Source organism: Pygocentrus nattereri, chromosome 18, assembly GCF_015220715.1.
Source record: "Pygocentrus nattereri isolate fPygNat1 chromosome 18, fPygNat1.pri, whole genome shotgun sequence".
In the NCBI taxonomy this organism is placed as follows: domain Eukaryota; kingdom Metazoa; phylum Chordata; class Actinopteri; order Characiformes; family Serrasalmidae; genus Pygocentrus; species Pygocentrus nattereri.
Window position 1 is genome coordinate 36,134,611 of NC_051228.1, and position 21,548 is coordinate 36,156,158.

General features: G+C 41.9%; 1 protein-coding gene across 1 annotated transcript in view; it reads right to left on the reverse strand.

Annotated features, from left to right (window-relative positions):
* LOC108423819 (protocadherin Fat 3) overlaps window positions 1-21,548 on the reverse strand; it is a 131,865-nt gene that overhangs the window by 68,276 nt on the left and 42,041 nt on the right. Inside the window, exons 4-9 of the mRNA XM_017691409.2 lie at window positions 20,243-20,304; window positions 12,754-13,068; window positions 10,884-11,094; window positions 5,364-5,500; window positions 1,545-1,820; window positions 184-394 (exon numbers count right to left, since the gene is read on the reverse strand). Of these exons, the coding sequence (XP_017546898.2) occupies window positions 184-394; window positions 1,545-1,820; window positions 5,364-5,500; window positions 10,884-11,094; window positions 12,754-13,068; window positions 20,243-20,304 (1,212 nt within the window). The remainder of the gene's footprint in view (window positions 1-183; window positions 395-1,544; window positions 1,821-5,363; window positions 5,501-10,883; window positions 11,095-12,753; window positions 13,069-20,242; window positions 20,305-21,548) is intronic.

Consider the following 21,548-nt stretch of genomic DNA (forward strand, 5'->3'; position numbering starts at 1 on the left):
GAGCACCACACAGTAAACAGCAAAGGAGAAATAGGTCATTTACAGGAGTGGACACATAAGCTGTACATAAGCAGATGCAGCACACTTTGACAGAAAAAAGTAAATTAATAATAATGACAAAAAAACATTTCATGAGATATAACAACGGGGTGAGAAAAACGGGCTGCAATTTTTGAAACCCACCTGCTTCAATTGTATATATCAGCTCCCCATTCCTGCCTGTGTCTCTGTCCAAGGCTGTGACCTGTACAACAGGTGTTCCAGGAAGAGCTGATTCAGTCACTACCCCATCATATACTACACGTGTGAAAAAGGGACTCTGATCATTGGAGTCTTCCACATTCACAATGATTCGAGCGAGGTCTCTGTAATATGGAAACTCCTGGTCTTTCACCTAGAAAATAAAACAGGATATAGTGAAGTAAAAACATTCTGACCACCTCCTTGTCCACGCTCATTGTCCATTTTATCAGCTCCACTTACTGTATAGCTGCACTCTGTAGTTCTACAGTTACAGACTGTAGTCCATCTGTTTCTCTGATACTCTGTTACCCTGTTCTTCAGTGGTCAGGACCCCCATGGACCCTCACAGAGCAGGTATTATTTGGGTGGTGGATCATTCTCAGCACTGAAGTAACACTGCTGTGGTGGTGGTGTGTTAGTGTGTGTTGCGCTGGCATGAGTAGATCAGACACAGCAGTGCTGCTGCTGGAGTTTTTAAACACTGTGTCCACTCACTGTCCACTCTATTAGACACTGCTATCTTGTCATTCCACCTTGTAGATGTAAAGTCAGAGACGACAGCTCATCTGCTGCTGCACAGTTTGTGTTGGTCATCGCTGTTGGCTGCATAGTTTTGGTTGGTGGACTATTCTCAGTCCAGCAGTGACACTGAGGTGTTTAAAAACTCCAGCAGCACTGCTGTGTCTGATCCACTCAGACCAGCACAACACACACTAACACACCACCACCACGTCAGTGTTACTGCAGTGCTGAGAATGACCCACCACCCAAATAGTACCTGCTCTGTGAGGGTCCATGGGGGTCCTGACCACTGAAGAACAGGGTAACAGAGTATCAGAGAAACAGATGGACTACAGTCTGTAACTGTAGAACTACAGAGTGCAGCTATACAGTAAGTGGAGCTGATAAAGTGGACAGTGAGTGTAGAAACAAGGTAGAGGTCATGATGTTATGCCTGATCGGTGCACATATGTATATATACTTTTAAAAATTTGCCCCTAAAAAAGCAGAAAGGAAGAAGAGATAAACAACTAGACTACTATAAACAGTGATGAGTAACTGAAGCCAATGTAACAGTGGGTACTTCCATATCAATATGTTGACATTCAACATCTATGAAATCAATAATGATGACGTAATAATGAAGTTAACAAATGTCCCTTTTTTAACTCACACTATTATATTATATTATATTATATTATATATTACACACAGTATTATACGTCTCCTTGTGGAACAATATCTGCACTATATGTCCATATCTGGACTAAGTAGGGCAACATAAATGTGTGAGTTCTCACCATAATAGTGAGGATATGTTGGGTGCGTGCCTCGTAGTCCAAACGATCGGCCGTGTACATGACACCAGTGCCCGGATTGATCCGGAACAGGCGCATGCTGGCGGGGTCGACGCTGCCATGGATAGAGAAGCTCAGCTTGGCACGTTCATCACCATCCGTGGCTTTGATGCGCACAATCTCCGTGTCCGCTGGTGTGTCCTCTGAAACGGAGACTTCATACGTGGGCTGGGAGAACGCAGGAGCGTTGTCATTGCTGTCCACCACCCTGATATAAACCTGGAGAGAGAACCAGTGTAAACCAACAAGCTAAAATATCTTCCCTGTCTCATATAATAAATAGAAGCCATAAACCTGTACAAGTGTCTAGGTCAGCTGTCTCTATATATACTACGAGCAGTCGAGTCCATTAGGGTGAAGATAAAGTGGAGCATTACAAAACAAAGGAGGCTCGCGTATCTAACTCACAGAGCAAATAAACACACTACTCCGAAATAAAGAGCCAGTGTCAGTCTTGAGCATATTCAGTAAACAAAAACGAATGCTAAGCTTCCGGCCTTACATATATCACTGTTGTTGGAAGAAAACCTCGTATCTCCATTTTTGGTGTTTTTCAGTTTATGATATAATCTGAAAATGCCTGTGACCCTTTACATTGTTTCTAAATTTCATGATGAATGGACCAAAAGAAAAAGCCCAAAATGACTTGTAAAAATTGTCTTGTTCCATTGACTGCAGGCCGCCGAAGACGTTGCCGAGGCCCTGCAGGCCGCCGAAGACGTCGCCGAGGCCCGGGTCCCGCCGAAGACGTCGCCGAGGCCCTGCAGGCCGCCGAAGACGTCGCCGAGGCCCGGGTCCCGCCGAAGACGTTGCCGAGGCCCTGCAGGCCGCCGAAGACGTCGCCGAGGCCCGGGTCCCGCCGAAGACGTCGCCGAGGCCCTGCAGGCCGCCGAAGACGTCGCCGAGGCCCTGCAGGCCGCCGAAGACGTCGCCGAGGCCCTGCTGGCCGCCAAAGACGTCGCCGAGGCCCGGAGGCCCCGTCTGAAGAAGTCAGTGCAACCCTAACGTCCCGGCCTCCAAGACTCGCACCCGTCATCGTCGGGGCACAGGGGGCGGGCGCATGCCACAAATGGTCCTAATTTTTATATGATAATAATGGCAACAATTGTATAAATTATAAAGTGCACTATACAGGGAGCAGTGAGTCATTTGAGATTCAGCCTTAGGGTTTCGTATAGATGTATAATATGGCCCATTAATGGGCTGTTTCTGTTGCAATTTTCAGCTCTGAAGTTTAGCTCAAACATTAAATAACCACTGGAGTTATTATTTTAATTAGTTTAATTTTGTAAATGAATTGGAATTTTGTGATGTAAATATTGGGTAAGTGCATTCGTGCTGTATTTAATGCAGCTGCTATTCATGCACCAAAACACTGTTGTATAATTGTGTGACTCATTGTTCAGCTGCTAGTTGCCTCTAACCTTTAATGTACAACTTTATGTGATTCATAATGTGTGCCCACGACTTAGTAAGGCATGGGAACGAGATCCTAATGCATGGCCATGACTTAGTGGGAATCTCTAGGCACCTCAGGATTCGACTGGATTACGATTCAGAGGCTGCGATTATAAAACGATTAGCGATGCATCTTTATTTCTATACAGGATTTTCTCTCTCTTGGTACTTTTAAAGCAAAGTATTTGTAATGATCCATAAAGAATTTACTTGCAATATCTTTTATTAAATATTGGGGCATATATTTAATATTTTATTAAATATAGGGGCAGTCGTGGGCTGGAGGTTAGGGAGCTGGCCCTGTGACCGGAAGGTCGCCAGTTCGATCCCCAGAGCTGACAGTACCTGACTGAGGTGTCCTTGAGCAAGACACCTAACCCCCAACTGCTCCCCGGGCAAGTGTGCTCACTGCCCCATAGTGTGTGTGTGCTCACTAGTGTGTATGTGGTGTTTCACTTCATGGATGGCATAAATGCGGAGGTGATATTTCCCCATTGTGGGACTAATAAGGGTCACTTAATCTTAATAAAACTAACTGAAGTGATGTGGCGAGTGAACTGGAAGGCTCTCATTCACTGCTCTTGTTTGGAGCACATGAGACGCTGATGCCACTCATCTGTGATAAAATGCACAGTGAAATAAGATCCAGTGGCAATAGATCCACGCAGCAGATGTTACAGCTGTCCTACCCGTTTTCTTCAATGATTCCATAAATCCAGTTTTCGTCTGATTGTAGAGAGTGGGGGTGGAGGGTCAGTAAAACATCTTCGACTGGACACTGTATCTCAGCTCCAAAGTGGGCAACACAGCACGAAAGCTCTGGTTCTTGACGACTGAGAACGGACGCAAAACCTTGGCAATAAAAGTTGCGATAGAGCTTGTAATTCGCTTCTGAGTTGGGTTAAAGCTTTGACATCACCTGCTAATTCCTCACCCTATAACCCTAAATTTTGGCGTGCAGACTGCATGTCACACAGCAACACAGACCGTCTCATCTAGCTAGTAACACAGTGTATAACACATCTACAGGTAACCCACTTCTCCACATTTTCATGTATTAGTGAATTTTATATATTGGAAAAAATAAAGCACAAATATAACCTGTGCAAAAATTATTATTATTATTATTATTATTATTATTATTATATTACATGCATATATTACAAAAATTACAGCACATTTTATTTTATGTGTTATTTTTTCAATATGATAATCTCAGCCATTAAAAAGGAATTATGCCCTAAAATTTGCAGCAAAATATCATATTTGAGTGTGTTCCCTGCAGAGGATGTCTTAACTTCATTCCACTTAGAAAATCAACAAAATGTGTAATTTGCCCACAAGATTTCAAACATCTGCATACAACTGTATCAGATTTGAAAAAAAAAACATTGAAAATATAATAAGAATCACGGTGAACTCTGCATTATCATGTGGTAACCCAATATAAGTCTTGAAAAGGCAAAGAGAGATTTAAGATCAATATTTGGAGACGAATGGACCACGTGCACTTCTGCACTTCCAAGTTCTGCCTTTTGCGGTCCATCTACATTATGATGTATTAGAAAATCGATTTTTGGCGTTTGTGAATTGATTCAGAATCCACAGACAGCTGTGGATGTTTTCAGATCTGAAGCAAGAGAGGAGCTTGATTTTCACTCAAATATAAAAAGCTGTAAGTACTTTTATCTGATGGAGACGGTTTTCATGGGCTACCATGTCTTTTATGGTTGTTAGGAGTCCAATTCTCTCTAAATGTTTCAATAATTTTAGGAACGCTTCAGAAGCTTCTCCACAGCCAGCCAATTTTGGCTGTAGAAAATCCTGAAGTAGCCATAAAACAATCATGATCAATAGAACTCTAGTCAAAATAATGCAGGTCAGTCTTTCATTATGCTGAACTTGACAGAATATAATATTTATATCGATAACCAAAGCATTCAGCCAGTGCCTTACGTCGCTCTATGCACTCACTCTTTACAACTGAGTTAACATCATTGAGAATAGTGCGTCTGGATGAACTGCCACTAGTGTTACTCAGTCTCATTTACATTACATTTACATTTACGGCATTTGGCTGACGCTCTTATCCAGAGCGACATACGATTTGATCATTTTTACACAAGTAGGCCAAGGTGGTGTTAGGAGTCTTGCCCAAGGACTCTTATTGGTATAGTGTAGGGTGTTTGCCCAGGTGGGCAAACTAACACTAACAATTAGAAACGGCTTCACAGGAGAAACATGTTTTCAGCAGTGGTTTGTCTGAAGCTTTTACAGTAAACACTTATCACAGTATAAACCCACCTGTGTGGTTGCTGTATTTGTCCCATCAGTCACCTGGACGGTCATGTTGTAGAGAGACTGAGTCTCTGCATCGAGAGGCCTTGCCAACACTACCGTCCCCATCCCTCTGTGGATGTCAAAAGGTCCATCATAGCTTCCTATCACAAAATAAGCAAATAAATACATATAAAATGGGAGAGCGATACCATCTTTTAACTGCGAGAAAGTCTTTTGCGGATGGCACATTTATGATGTTGTTGTGATGTCAAGGTTTAGCGAGGGTGGATCAGCGCTACGCTATCATTCTACCAATATCATGATTACGTGCTTTTTTCCACTTCCCTGAGAAAATCGATTCCCATGTTGCGCAGCCGTCATCAAAGTTTTTTTTACGGATTTCATAACATCCGCCGCTTTATACTGGCATCTTTCTCATCGGCTGCGAGTCCCTTATCGCAATCTGCCTCAAAACAGCTGCAGCAGGTTCAGACTCCTCTGCTGCGCTTCCTCAAATCATTAATTCCGGTCCACTCTGAAGGATGAGGGCAAACTCTCCGGGCATTTTTAGTATTCATTGCATGTATCTTATCCAATTCCACTCAATTTCCACCGCACTTTACTGAGATCAGAGGAGCTGGAGTCTGGCAGGTGTCTGAGTATTCACTGTTTACTGTAACAAGAGTTCTGCTTCTGCCCCAAGCAAGCGGAGTTCTTAAAGGAAGCACGGGAAAATCTGGAAACTAGATAAGCTGACCTGGAATGGCTAATGCAAAATGCAAGCAAAATAAGAAGAGGATATTTTCCCCCCTGCCTGTGTCAGTGTACAGTTTCTAGTACAGGAGCTCTGAGGAACGCTCTTGCTGTCCTTCCACCTTTCAAAGACAGATAGATGAAGAGGTAGAAACAGAGAGATGAACAGAAAAAAGAACACAGTGATGATAATTGCCCATCTGTGTTGAATTGAAGCTCATTTGTTGACACGTGGGAGCAGAAAAGCAAGTCTGCATCCAGAACAATTTGGATAAGAAAGATATGCACTATATGGCCATAAGTATGCAGACACCTGACCGTCACACCTATATGAGCTTGTTGGACAACCCATTCAACCCCCCAAGCCCGCCCAATCTTTCCGCAAGATTTTTGGAGTGTGTCTGTGGAAATTCATGCCTGTTCAGTCAAAAGAGCATTTGTGAGCTGAGGCACTGATGTTGGACAAGAAGGTCTGATTCGCAATCAACATTTCCAAATCACTCGTCTGTCTAAAATGTCTTTGTATGCTGTATCATTAGTGTGACCCTTCACCGGAACTAAGAAGGTGGGCCTGAACCCTTAAAACAGCGCCCTCTTCTACCAAACATTACCCCTGGCACTATGCATTCACATAGGTACTGTTCTCCTGGCATCTGCCAAACCCAGATTCATCCAGCAGACTGTAGATAGAGAAGAGTCATCACCCCAGAGAACACATTTTCACTGCTCCAGAGTCCAACGACGCCGTGCTTTACACCACTCCAGCCGACACTTGGCATTGCACATGGTGATCCTGGTCTTAGGTGAAGCGACAGTCTATAGTGAGCGATACAACGGAGGATTGGTGCTCTTTACGTACTTCAGTGACGGCCCCAGCCAGTGAGCTTATGTGGTCCACTGCTTTGTGGCTGAGCTGTTGTTGCAGGGCAGATCTAGCAGGAGAGATCATTTACAAGCTGACACGTGGCAAAGGTGGCATCCTATGGCAGTGTCACATTTAAAGTGACCGGGCACTTCAGAGTGAATCATTCTACTGCCAGTGATTTCCATGGAGATTACTTTATTTTTCACATCTATTAGCAACGGATGTGGCTGAAACACCTCAACTCAATAACGACCACGTACTTTGGACATAAAGTGGAGAAAGGCAAAAAATACTCACTGGTCACTTTAAGGTACACCTACTTATCAGCTCCACTTCCCAAACGTGCATTTTGTTGTTCTACAGTTAGAGTCTGAAGTTCATCTGTTTCTCTGCACTCATTGTCTCATTCATCGATGGTCAAGAACCCACTGGACCTCCACAGAGCAGCTATTGTGCGCGTGCTGAATCATTCTGCAGTGAATCTGACATGGTAGTGACATGAGTAACACCTGAACCCTGCTAGATAACACTGACTTAACCACACTGTAAAACACCGGAAGGCCCTCCACAGGACAGCTGTTGTTCAGTAATATAACACTGTCAAGTTACTATTACTCACAAACTGAACAACAGATGCCATCGTGTTTGATGTCACGTCAGATTATGTCAAGCTAATTTGTCAGTGGTGGACAGTAACTGAGTAACTGATTAAATGTAATTAGTTTCTGTACTTTAGTATTTTTGGTGTATCTGTACTGAAGTTTCTCCGTTCTGGACTTTCTCCTTTCACTCCACTACATTTCAGAGTCTAATATCCAACTTTTTCCTCCTACATTTTGAGAAATCTGTCGTTCCTTTTGGTTTCTGTGTGTATAAAAACGTAACATGTCAAAACGAAAGAAGCGCAAAGCCAGAGCACCAATCAGGGCCCAGCGGTCACTTTGTTTAGAGCTGGTTTTGACCTGTTGGTCATACCGACCCAGTGCAGCACGCGGTTCAACGTCAGCGCAGCAGCGTAAAACTTTGGGAGAGTCTGTTCAACATAAATGATGAACTAACCTAACTTTGTGTAAATAGAGCTCAATATAGAAATATGTCCACATATGCAGTCGAGACTGACGCGGCTTTTTTCTGAATTTCTACAAACACCATTTCATTTTATAGTAAATGAGTTTGGGCTGGTTTATGTTTATGAACAGACGCCTACAGATCAACATAGTAAAGGAGCTCATCTGTGATCCTGAGTTTAAAGCCAGTTTTTATTCAACTTAAACTTGGAACTAAGTTGTAAATAAATCTGAAACTGAAACTTTGCTTGTGTGTAAAAAGTGATTTCAGAGCCACTCGGTTCTCCCTGATGGAAACTGTTTACCTTCAGTGTTTTGTGCTTCTGATCATTTTAATAGACGTCAGCGTCACTAATTAATGACGTTCTATTAAAAGACTGGTTTACCAAGAGAGACGCTGGAGGACTTTCACCTGAAATGAGTTCATGAAGCCAGTCTGGTTATAAAAATGATAACAGGACATCAGAGCCAGAATTACTCTTTTAGTACTTTTACTTTATACTTAAGTACATTTGAAGGGAAATACTTTAGTACTTTTACTCAAGTGGAGGTCTAAAGGGAGGAACTTCTTCTTTAACTCAAGTACATTTGTGCACTTTGTCCACCACTGTAATTTTTGCTATGTATACTCTAGTTAGCGATTACAACATCAAGCATGCCAAGACAAAATCTGTTATGACAATTCATGACACTGAGCTGTTTAAAAAATAACAACACTGCTGAGTGTATTCCACTCTGAGCCGCCCAGACATTCATCAAGGGCTTTTCAAAAATTCTGTATAGCTAAATGGTTAAGATATCTGCCAGATGTCTGACACACTGTCTTCTGACCACTGGAGAACAGGGTAAGAGGGGGCTAACAAAGTATGCAGAGAAACAGATGGACTGCAGTCTATAATTGTAGAACTATTTCAAGTGCACCTATATGGTAGATACAGCTGATGAAATGGACAAAGTGCATCAATACAAGATAGTTGTGCCTAATAAAACATCAAGAAAAATGTCAGCCTCTTCAAAAACATGCAAAATTCTAAATATAGTAGTAAACCACGTATTCATGTTAATATTGCTTTAAGAGTCAGTATAAAAGCAAATTTTCCCAGTTTCCTCCTTATCCTGAGTGTAATCGATGGGCCAAGGCATGTGGGGTATCTGGAGCTTGTGTCTTCAGTTTTCTACAAGGCTAATGAACCTCAGGTTAACTAAGCTTATTCACTAAGACTAGTCAGCACGGAGCAAAGAGCCTCAATCATCACACAACTGCCTAAAACCACTCAAATCATTAGATAATCTCAAATAGACTTAATATAAATACACACACACACACACACACACACACACATACATAACACTCACACGGACCCACACACACACACACACACACACACACACACACACACACACACACACATACATAACACTCACACGGACCCACACACACACACACACACACACACACACACACACACACACACACACACATACATAACACTCACACGGACCCACACACACACACACACACACATACATAACACTCACACGGACCCACACACACACACACACACACACACACACACACACACACACACACACACACATACATAACACTCACACGGACCCACACACACATAACACTCACACAGATCCACACACACACACACACACACACACACACACACACATAACACTCACACAGACCCACACACACACACACACACACTCACACACATAACACTCACACGGACCCTCACACACACGCACACACACACGCACACACACACGCACACACACACACACACACACACACATACATAACCCTCACACACACATACACATACATAACCCTCACACACACACACACACACATACATAACCCTCACACACACATACACATACATAACCCTCACACACACATACACATACATAACTCTCACACACACACACACACACACACATACATAACCCTCACACACACACACACATACATAACCCTCACACACACATGCACATACATAACCCTCACACACACACACACACACATACATAACCCTCACACACACATACACATACATAACTCTCACACACACACACACACACACACATACATAACCCTCACACACACACACACATACATAACCCTCACACACACACACACACACACATACATAACCCTCACACACACATACACATACGTAACCGTCACATACACTTACACACACATAACACTCACACGGACCCCCCCCCCCCAACACACACACACACATACATAACACACGGACCCCCACACACACATAATTATAATTATATTAAATATAATTACTGCATGTCCCTGAAGTGCTTCGACTGATATGACTACTTGCATTTTTCACATTTTATTTCCACAAGAATATCTGACTTTGCATTTTAGCACATTTTACTTTAACATTGTTAGCTGCTACAATATTGCATCAACCAAATACTGAATACTGTATATTGCTGTTCTGGTTGTTTCCTCAGTGACTTCTATGCTCAATGATGCTAGACTATCTGCTAATTGGCTAATACGTCATAGTATGTTCCATCCTCCTTTGCACAGCTCCACAGGCTCTCAGTACCGCGCACTGCCTGTGTCCTGCTTTGTATTCATTGTGCTGTACTGTCTGTGCTGTGTTTGCTGTATTGTGTTCCTGTGTTGGTCCCAGTGGATTGTTGTCTGGTTTCACTGTGTACTTGTGTATAGCTGAAATGACAATAAAGCCATGACTTGACTTGACTTGAAAAGTTAACGTCAGAAACAAAACTTAGGGGCAAAGTGAACATTCTGCAAATTAGATTTCTGTCAGTTCATCACTTTAAACTTGTATCCATACTGAAGCTTACCACTGATATCAAACCAGAGTGGTGTTTCTGTTTGCCGGACAGAGACGACTCCCACACTTTCAGACACTTTGGCACTCTCTGACACTGTGAAGTTAAAGTTCGGTGCACTGAAGCGCAAGGCCTGTAGCGACGGCAGTGGCTTCCTTATCCACTCGATATGCAGCCGTGCTGTCGACCACTTCTGAGGGCTCCCATTGTCCATAGCTTTTATCTGCAGAGTACAGAGAATGCATACTGAACAAGACAAACTGAGAGGTGTACAATAGACTGCAATTGGTTTTGGAAGTAGATAATAAAGAGGCTATGATTAAATTTAAAGTGATAGCTCAGCAAAAAATCTATTCTACATAATTTTCCATCCATCCATCCATCCATCCATCCATCCATCCATCCATCCATTTACTAAGCCGCTTCTCCGTCAGGGTCGCGGGGGGATGCTGGAGCCTATCCCAGCAGTCTTCGGGCGGAAGGCAGGATACACCCTGGACAGGTCACCAGTCCATCGCAGGGCAGACAGACAGACACAGACAGTCACTCACACCTAGGGGCAATGTAGCAAGTCCAATTGGCCTGACTGCATGTCTTTGGACTGTGGGAGGAAACCGGAGAACCCGGAGGAAACCCACGCAGACACGGGGAGAACATGCAATACATAATTTTCCCTTCACCCCAAATGTAGCTGATCAGTCAAGACATGTTTGGTGTCTGAAGCGTGATTCTGTAGTTTTGCCCTGGCTTATGAGGCTAACACAGTTAATAGAACCTGATGACTATCAATGAAAACTAGACAAACTCCGAGCCTAAATCCTCATACTCACGTCAAACTGTGCCAAGTCCTGTCCATTTTACAGATACTAGTAAGTGATACAGCACCAGAAAACACATAAGTCAATTCATTTGAGATTATTTAAGACAGGGGTGTTCAGTCGTATTCACGAAGACCCAGCGTGACTGCAGATTTTCTTGTTTGTACTTGTTTATCCATTGGTCAGTCTTCAAATGACTGATCATCTGAGCTCCTGCTTTGTTGGAATGGCAGCCGGCAGCCACACTGGCCCTGTGTGGATTAGACTGGACACTCCTGACTTAAGAACTCAACATGCTTTGAGGCAAGTAAGTATGACAGCATTTTAGGGCCACTGTTAATAAAAATGAACAGAGTAGACTTCAAAAATAAAGTCGTAATGTTTTGAGAAAAGTCGCGCTATTTCTAGAAAAAGTCATACTGTTTCGAGAAAAAATATTTCGAGAAAAAGTTGTAATATTTCGAATGAAAGTTGCAATATTTTGAGAAAGAAAGCCATTAAGGTGGCATTAACACCAGGAGAGGTCAGTATTGTGGCCAAAGCCTCTGTGAAGTGAAGCAGCACCTCCTCGCGTTAAATGAGGGGCGTTGAGTTGGTGGAGCTGCCCTTTCATATCGATTCACCCCATAAAGAAACACTCAGCCTCCCCGTCTCTCCTGCTCATCAGCACCATCCTGGTATCAGTATAAGAACCGGCTGAAACGGCTGAGCAGGGAACTGTTTATCTGGAATAAAGAGCCGGACGGACTCGGAGGAAACCGTGTTTATCTAGAATAAAGAGCCGGACGGGCTCGGAGGAAACCGTCTGTCTGTGTTGTTGAAGGAGAACCTCAGGCAGGGTCGTCCACACGGCTATCGGTGGCTACATCCGCACCATTCACAGATGGCATGAAGTATGAATGCTAATTGGAACAGAAGCTTTGTGTTAGTTAGCCACATTATCCTGGAAGCTTCTGTGAAAACCTAAATAAGCAAACTTAACACATCAAACATCTCTCAGCTGACCGACCAAATTTAGGGCAAGGAGGGAGTAACATTTTAACATAGACACGTTGGTCACGTACCGTTAGGATATCATAGCCTCCTGCTGTGACCATCTTCCTGGAGAAAACCATGGCAGTCTTGGTGTCAATGAAGAACTTGCCGTCGTCGTTGCCCTCCACTATACTGTAGGTTAGCTCTGCGTTGGGCCCCTCATCCCGGTCGTAGGCAAAGACCCTGTAGACAGGGTCTCCACGCTTGTTCCTGTCCCTCTCGGGCAGGCTGATGCGGTAAACTGTCTCAGGGAATTCAGGTTTGTTGTCATTTTCATCTTGAATGTGCACTATCACCCAGACTGTGGACTGCCTGGACGCATCACTGCCGTCCGTAACGGTCACCTGAACGGACAAAGACATTTCAAAACAAAGGCAATCAGGCTCATATCATCACTATTGTAATAGTGGGGCAGTTGTGGGCTGGAGGTTAGGGAATTCCTGAGCCAACAATACATGACTGAGGTGCCTTTGAGCAAGACACCTAACCCCCAACTGCTGTGGACAGGGCTGCCCACCACTTCATGCAAGTATGCTCACTGCCCCCTAGTGTGTGTGTGTGTGTGTGTGTTCACCAGTGTGTATGTGGTGCTTCATTGCACGGATTAGGTAGATTGCAGAGGTGAAATTTCCATTGTGGGACTAATATGGGTCACTTCATTAATTAATAAGCCCTCATTTCTCCAAAGCGGAAAGGATTTTTCATTATCATTCTTCTCCATGTAATCTTATATTCTATTCTTTCCTTCTATATTTTTTCATTTGGCTCATTTGTCATGAAATTGTCACACAACGCAAAGGGCAGCTGTTTTGTTTCAAATGAGGAAAAAAGAAACAATTAAAAAATGAAACTAAGAGTTATTAGGCTTTTTATTGCAATAGATTCAAATTGATTCTACAAAGCCTCTAAATGGAATGATTAAAGGAGGGTTATCAAAATGCGTTTATAAGGTGGGCACAGCACTTGAGGCGAGCTTGAGGCTTAATTGCTTTCCCATGTTATTTAACCAATTCAATAAAACACCTGATAATAAGCCTGTGTGTTGAAGTAGATGTATTAAAGCATAGAGAACCCTAAGCTTTCAGTGCTGAGGTAAAAAAAAAAGTCATAGCCTACAAGATAAATATGTAGAACAGAAGTCAGGATAATCTTACACTGAGTCTAGTAAAGAGTCATGAAATAATTCCATGACGGTACAGTTGAATTGTCAGATATCTTCTGAAAAGTGACTTTAAAAAGGGCTTAGTGACTGGTTTGTTGACTGAAGAGATGATGTAGAACGTTAAACTGTGCACTTCAAGAGTTCTCCACCTCCCACACTGGATGTGTTTTTGCTTTTATGGTGATACCTTAAACCTTAAACTTTTAATATTTAAAAGTTAACTTAAAAATATTAATATTTGTCTTATGTTTGACTTTATTCAAAGGCTATAAAAGTCAGATATGTAAAAATGTAAGTCCTCATTCTTGTCTTTTCTTTTTCTTGTCCATGAAATTTATGTTTAAGTTGGCAAATCATAGAAGATCGAATTGCTGTTTAATGTAGTATCAAAGAATCACAGTTTCAAAACATACACTTCACTCTCTATATAGTACTCCATACTATACAGTGTTTGAAAACTATGAATCTTTCTGCAAGAAAGATTCTGCAAGAGCCTTGAGAAAGATCTGCCAAAGATCATCATCAGTGGTGTATTTCAAATCATTCATGCATCCTCGTCATTTCCATTTACAGCGTTTAGCAGACGCTCTCATCCAGAGCGACTTACAAGAAGTGCTTTGTCTGTCTAGAGAAAGTATCTTTGCTAGTTATCAGTAGGTTAGAGGAGAGACAGTCCTGAGCTCAGATACTGCTAGAAGCAAAAAGTCACTGTAGATACCGAGAGAAAAGGAACCGAGTTTAACACAGAACTCTGTGCCATTCAGTGCAATACAATACAGTAAACTACAGTACACAGTGCACTACAATACAATACAATACAATACAATAAACTACAAGCAGTGAAGAGTAAGAAAGTGAAGTGCTGCAAAATGTGACAAGTTACACAGGAAAGTTAACTGAATGATCCATTTACCATTAGATTTAGCTGGTATAATAGAATCTGAACAAATCTGGTCCACATTACCTGCACACATCTACTAGCAATGTCTGGGCTTTGTGTCCTTCAAAGTCGCAGTCCTTAAAGCCCTTAACTGCTAATGGATGCACACATTCACATTCACCACAGTTACATATGACTTAACATCCTCAACATGAACAACCAACAGTCACTTCTCAATTATGTGCAAAAAAAAAAAATTCCTACCACATTTTCTCTCGCCGACACTGAAAACTCCACTGTAAGAACAAAAGCACCACTGAAAAGTTCTGCCTTATGCTTTACTGGCGGTGCTGCATCACTTTAATGCACACATGATGGAGTGCTAACTTTTGGCGCTTCTCTCAAGTGGTTTGCCCCTACAGTCATGTACAAAATACACTCTCTTTTACTCAAACTAGCATTAAACTAACCTAAAACATGCAGCGGAAACTAGTGATGGCCATTCCAGCTCTTTAGATTAATCAACGTAACCATTACAGCTGACTCTTTTGTCTCCAAAAGCTCTTCATTCGGTAGTTTTGTCATTTTTCTAAATTCTTTTCCACAAAATTAGCCAAAATATTTTCTATTTTTGTAAATGATTATCAGTAAGTTAATTACTTGCACTGGTTTAATTTCACAAGACAAGAATTTGGGCCAAAATGCAGGCAAATCCAATTGAAAAAAGTCACCCTATGCCTCACAGCGTTATGCAGGTATGCAGCCAACGGCAGCATGAAGCCATACAAACATTGGCATGGTGACCATAGTGCTGGCGAAAATAAAGCTTTAGCAGTGTAGATTGACTATTTAAGGCAGAAAAGGCCGGAAGATATTCTGTACTCTTTTATTTTCTGTTGGGTAACACTGGGTTCGTCCGAAATCCACGTCTGGCATCCATGGCTCCCAAAAATAATCAACATCCAGTTTACTTCACCACTGCGGTCGACGGCAAAAGTTTGGAAAACTGAACTCTTGACTGAACGTTCCCTTTAACACTGTGGTGCCACTGGTGGTCGCAGAATTTTACATCACAGTTCCATTGAAAATAAGGGAATATCCAGTTTGCCGTCATCCATCTACAGCGAACATGTGGACGCAGCATCAGCATTGGCCCTGTCCAGTAATTGGGAGAGACTGGTAGGTAGCAGGTAGGACTAGACCTGACTAAACAGAGTAGAAAATTGGGGGAAAAAATGGCAAAAAAATTAAAAAATCACTTGCAGACACGACTAAGAATTACGCAAAAAAACACCAAGAAAAAAAAGCATAGACAAACTGGCACGATGAACGTTAGGTCTGGGGATAATGAGGGGCTACAGCCAAAATGTTCCAAGGAGATCCAGAAGAGTGAGATAGAGCAACTTGAGATCTACCAACTTGTTTTGTCTTAACGTCCAAAAAGAAAATGCGAGTTGGCTCCCAACGTTTATCTAGAGCTGACTTACAGAGTTGAATGATTCGCAAACGACACATTTACATTTACCGCATTTGGCTGACACTCTGATCCAGAGCGACTTACAATTTGATCATTTTTACACAGGGAGGCCAAGGCGGTGTTAGGAGTCTTGCCCAAGGACTCTTATTGGTATAGTGTAATGTATTTGCCCAGGTGGAGATTGAACCCCAGTCTACAGTGTAGAGGGCAGAGGTGTTAACCACTACACTAACCAACCACACATCAGAAAAATGATGCTTTGATGGCAATAATGAAAATGTTGCTGTCTTTCTCAGTAGTACTGGCTTCTGTGATCACATCTTAGATACGGCTGGCAAAATGAAACATTTCTGTGACACATTTGCTTTTAATGTGAAGTTTTCACGAGTGAAAAATGCCAGTAGAGTGTATTTTGTATATAATTCTAGCAGCATGCTGGATGAGAGAGCAGCCAAGTATGGTGCCTCTGCACAAAGGTTATGCAACATCGCTGGAGAATGTGTTTATTTACATTTTTTTTGCGTTTGAATGACGCATGATACTTTCTTTTACTCTTCGGTGCTGATGAGGATATCTGAATGAGGCCACACTGATCAGCACACTAGCACACAGAAGGGGTCTCATGATCTCACCCACAGTTTGAGCTCTGCTCAGAGAGCTTCATGGAATGGGTTTCCATGGCCGAGCAGCTGCATCCAAGCCTTACATCACCAAGCAAAGCATTGAATGCAGTGGTGTAAAGCGCCGCCACTGGACTCTAGAGCAGTGGAGACGTGTTCTCTGGAGTGACCAATCACGCTTCTCCATCTGGCAATCTGATGGACAAGTCTGGGTTTGGTGGTTGCCAGGAGACGGTACTTGTCTGGCTGTATTGTGCCAAGTGTAAAGTTTGGTGGAGGGGGGATCATGGTGTGGGGTTGTTTTTTAGGAGTTGGGCTCGGCCCCTTAGTTCCAGTGAAAGGAACTCGTAATGCTTCAGCACCAAGAGATTAATAATCCTTGTGGAAAGCCTTCCCAGAAGAGTTGAAGCTGTTATAGCTGCAAAGAGCAGGCCGACATCCTATTGAACACTGTGGATTAAGAATGGGATCTCACTCAAGTTCATATGCTTGTGAAGGCAGATGACCGAATACTTTTGGCAGTATAGCGCACATCACTGTGACAATCATGATGTCTGGCAGATGTGGCTAAAATCTCTTGTAGAAAGTCATGGTAATAACGGATGCTGCTACGCAACCACTGCTTATATCGGGAATAAAGTTATAAGTTGTGAATTTCCCCGCTGTGGGACTAATAAAGGATTATCTTATCTTATCTTATCTTATCTTATCTTATCTTATCTTATCTTATCTTATCTTATCTTATCTTGTTCCATCCTGGACTGCTTTTTGTGAGACTCAACCAGGCAAAAATGAACTATATGAATAGTCAAATGATACATGAAATTACAGAGGAGTAAACAATAAAAATTTCAATTTGTCACGCCGGGGAGCGACGATGAGGTGGACGCATACGGTGAGAGAAGCAAGATTTATTAGGGGCAAATCCAATATCAGGGTCTAGACAGTCCAGGGTCAACGAGCCAACATGGAAATACAAGGAAACAACGAGGGGTAACAAGACACAGGTGGTTAACACAGGTGGTTACAATCAGGGGCAGGGCCTGGAAACAAGGGGGCAGGACCAGGAAGAAACAAAACAAGGAATCACATGGACAAGCCCAAAACAAAACAAAAGCACGTGGAGGACAGGGAGGGGCACAATTACTAGTCATTCCGGCCTGTATTTACCACATGGCTGCATAAACTGCATTACACTGTTGCATGTCCACTCATACGATATGATATATTCAGCAGAATTACATCTGACTTGAAGTTCAGGAAGCCTTTTACCATCAAACAGCTTGCAGAAATCATCTAGGATGAAATGCCACACGAGTCAACACCGCAAGATTTGCATGGGAGAAGATACAGTGCTTGTGATTTCACATCGGGGGAGTAAATAAGCATGAATAATTCTGCTTGAGCGGATCAATGCGTACATTAAGTTATGGGATATAATAAATCACACTTGGGTGGTGAAGCACAGCGTGTGATGGATATGAAGGAAAAAAAGAAAAAGTATGATAAAAAAAATGGTTTACACAGGATGAGGGGTTAAAAACTGCATATGCTTATGAACATCACAGCATATGAATGCCCTTCTGCGTCTGCTGTCTCCACAGATCCATTAGATAATAGCCAGTGAAAGGCCTGCAGGCCGCCCTGATCAGCATACTGGCACGCAGAAGGGGTCTCTTGATCTTACCCACAGTTTAAGCTTGGGGCCGCAGCTCAAGAGTTCAAAAACAAGTCACATGATCTGCAGGACAAAGAAATTGATGCTTCTCCCTCCAGTTCGTGCACGTGGGGATGTAATCACGGGGAATCACACCCATGCTATCGACCCGCGCCGCTGACCAACTCTGACCACGCTGATCAATGACCGCTTGTTCACCAGACTGTGTCAAAATCTGAATTATTCCACGTGTGTTCCATAACAGGCCTCGCTGTCACTTTCACCCGAGGTCTATCGCTTTGCACTGCCCTCGTCAAGAACTTCATTACTAAGTCATTAAAGTGCACAGTAATGGCCCTTATTTTGCCCTGTATGCAATCTATCCTACTTTAAATAATCAATAGCATACTGTCCTTTTCCTATGCAAAGTACTTTTTTTTTCTCAGCTGAAAGATGCGCTCATGCAACAAATCGATGGACAGATAATGTAAACATCGCGCATTGCTTGACAAAATCAATAAAATACTGAAAATAACACAAAATTCAATTAAACTTAATGCTTTTACATATAAAGCAGACGACTGACAGTTACAGCATGGTTGAATCCACAATGTAGCAAAACAATAAAGCATTTGACCAAGATTGAGACGAAGTGATATGATGAAATGCATTAATGTTCAATAAATAAGTTGTTCTTAATAATCATTTTAATGCAATAAACAGCAAATCTTCCAGACATCCAATATAGTTCAATCTGTCTTATTCCTGCACCCAGTAATGCTTTGAGTGGCTTATGGACAGAACCTCCTGAGGTGTAAGCAGACTATACATATTACATGGCAATAACAGCCTAACACACTAGACATGTGGGAATAATGAAAAAGTAAGGAGTCTTTATTGTTGGGATGCTTGAATGCTTTTGTGCTGACGTTTGTGATGGAATCTGAAAGAAAGAAACCTGAACTTGTGTGAGAGAAACACTTTGGTTAGAAGATCCTGATTATAGCCTAAACAAATGACGTGCTCTAATAAAATCATCCTAACTTTGTTAGTTTGTTCACTCTGTCAGGCACAGGCATAAAGCCACAAGGCACGGACATTCACATGAATGTTTAGTGTAAAAATCTGTTAATTTGATCATTTTTATTTCACCCGTGCGGAGATATCGCTCCTCACATGGGATGTTACGCAGCAAGCCAGAAGGGTTGGATTTGATGACTGGTGTAATCAAATGGATGTATGTTCATAACGGGCAAAATGTAAGTACATGTAAATTCTTTCTTTCTGTGAAGACTTGAATTTAAAGTTTGTCCAGGATTGGAAAGATTGGGCTGTAGCCTGATGTGCACTGTGCGCGCGGCCTGTATCAGCACCAGGCTGTTTACACATCACTCCAGTTAAGATAGAAAAGTGGACGGCCCTCTCAGCTAAAACTAGCCCTTTGGGTAGTGACAGGACCAGACACACTTACTGCTCTCCTATTGGCTGTGCTGAGACTTGGCCTAGGTCAATCCATAGTTTGAAACATTTAAACGTTAGATGATGATGATGATGATGATGACGTGTTTGAAAGTGCAGTGATTTTTTTAGCAGCAAATGTTTACCGGTAAGATTTTATGGGCACAGATTTCGACAGTATAACATGAAGGAAAGACGGTTCGGTTTTTATGTTACGAGCTTTCAGAATGAGGGTAGGTATGAGTAGCTGAAAAGACGCTGTACCTCTAAAAAGTGCTCGGCCTGCTGCTCTCTGTCCAGTTTTCTTGCCGTTGTGGTGATGAGACCTTAAAGAAACAAAAAGCTTTCATCATACGAGGCAAAATATTTCAAACCATCAACCCATTAGAATAAATGCCATCATGCCTTAATATAATAACTTCTAATATAATAGCTATAATAAAAAGTAACGGACTTAATCTCTGTTAAAGCTACACTATGTAAATTTGGGGGATTTGGAGTCCTCTCTGGTGGAAATGGGGAATTGCACACACACAGAAGAACATTTTGTAACACCGGTAACGGACCCCTTCCCCACTTAGATGAATCTGGTGATTGTGGGCATATTGAGAAAGTATTCAGAGAGAAAGTTTTCAAACTCAGTCAGACCTTGGTGAAGGATGCGTCATCCGAGGATGTAAGTGATTTAGCTAATTTTGTCATCATAAGACATAACAGATGTTCTGTGGTAAAGTGGCATTACCCCATCTGCCCATCCAAATAGTACATTATAATGTTGGTTTTGCATTTGAGGCTTAATCATCAAGCTGGATCTTCGTTTTGAGCCTGTGAGTGTGACGTTAATATTTAAAGACATATGATGTGGTGTGAAAAACTCCAGTGCGCAATCCAGCCTGCCGACTTTTAAATTTCAGGCTTTACAGGGTGACTCAGAGTGACTTCTTTCAAATTAACACAAAGTCTATACAATCGTTAAACTACAAGGTTTTTAAACAACGTTCATCAGCTGTTCATCATGTTGATCAGCATGACTGACTGTCAGTGTGTCCCAATTCAGGGGCTGCATCCTTCAAAGGACGCAGTCTACAGCTACTGATGAGATTGGCTTATTATTTATTTATTTTACATTTTTTTGTATTCGCCTCAGTTGAAACCCAGTACTTATACAGCACGGTGTGAAAGTTTTAGGCATCTAAGCAAATGTTTAAACACTTTACCTCAGCAGTGAGTTTATCACAATATACATTAGAATAAAGTCGTATTCATAATTCAAATAAACAGGAAAACAATGAAAAGTAACAAGAATTTCTCGGGTCCGTATTTTTCCTCGACGCCTTCACAGCCGCCACAGAGACTCGTTAATATCATCAATTACATCATGAGCTCAATTTACTGAGCACTGATTGGTCAAACCAGGAGCTGCTTTTTAACTACATATAATATATATATATATATATAGAAATTTTTTAATTATTAATATTATATTATTAATATATATATATATATATATATATATATATATATATATATATATATATACATATATGTATATATATATATTAATAATATA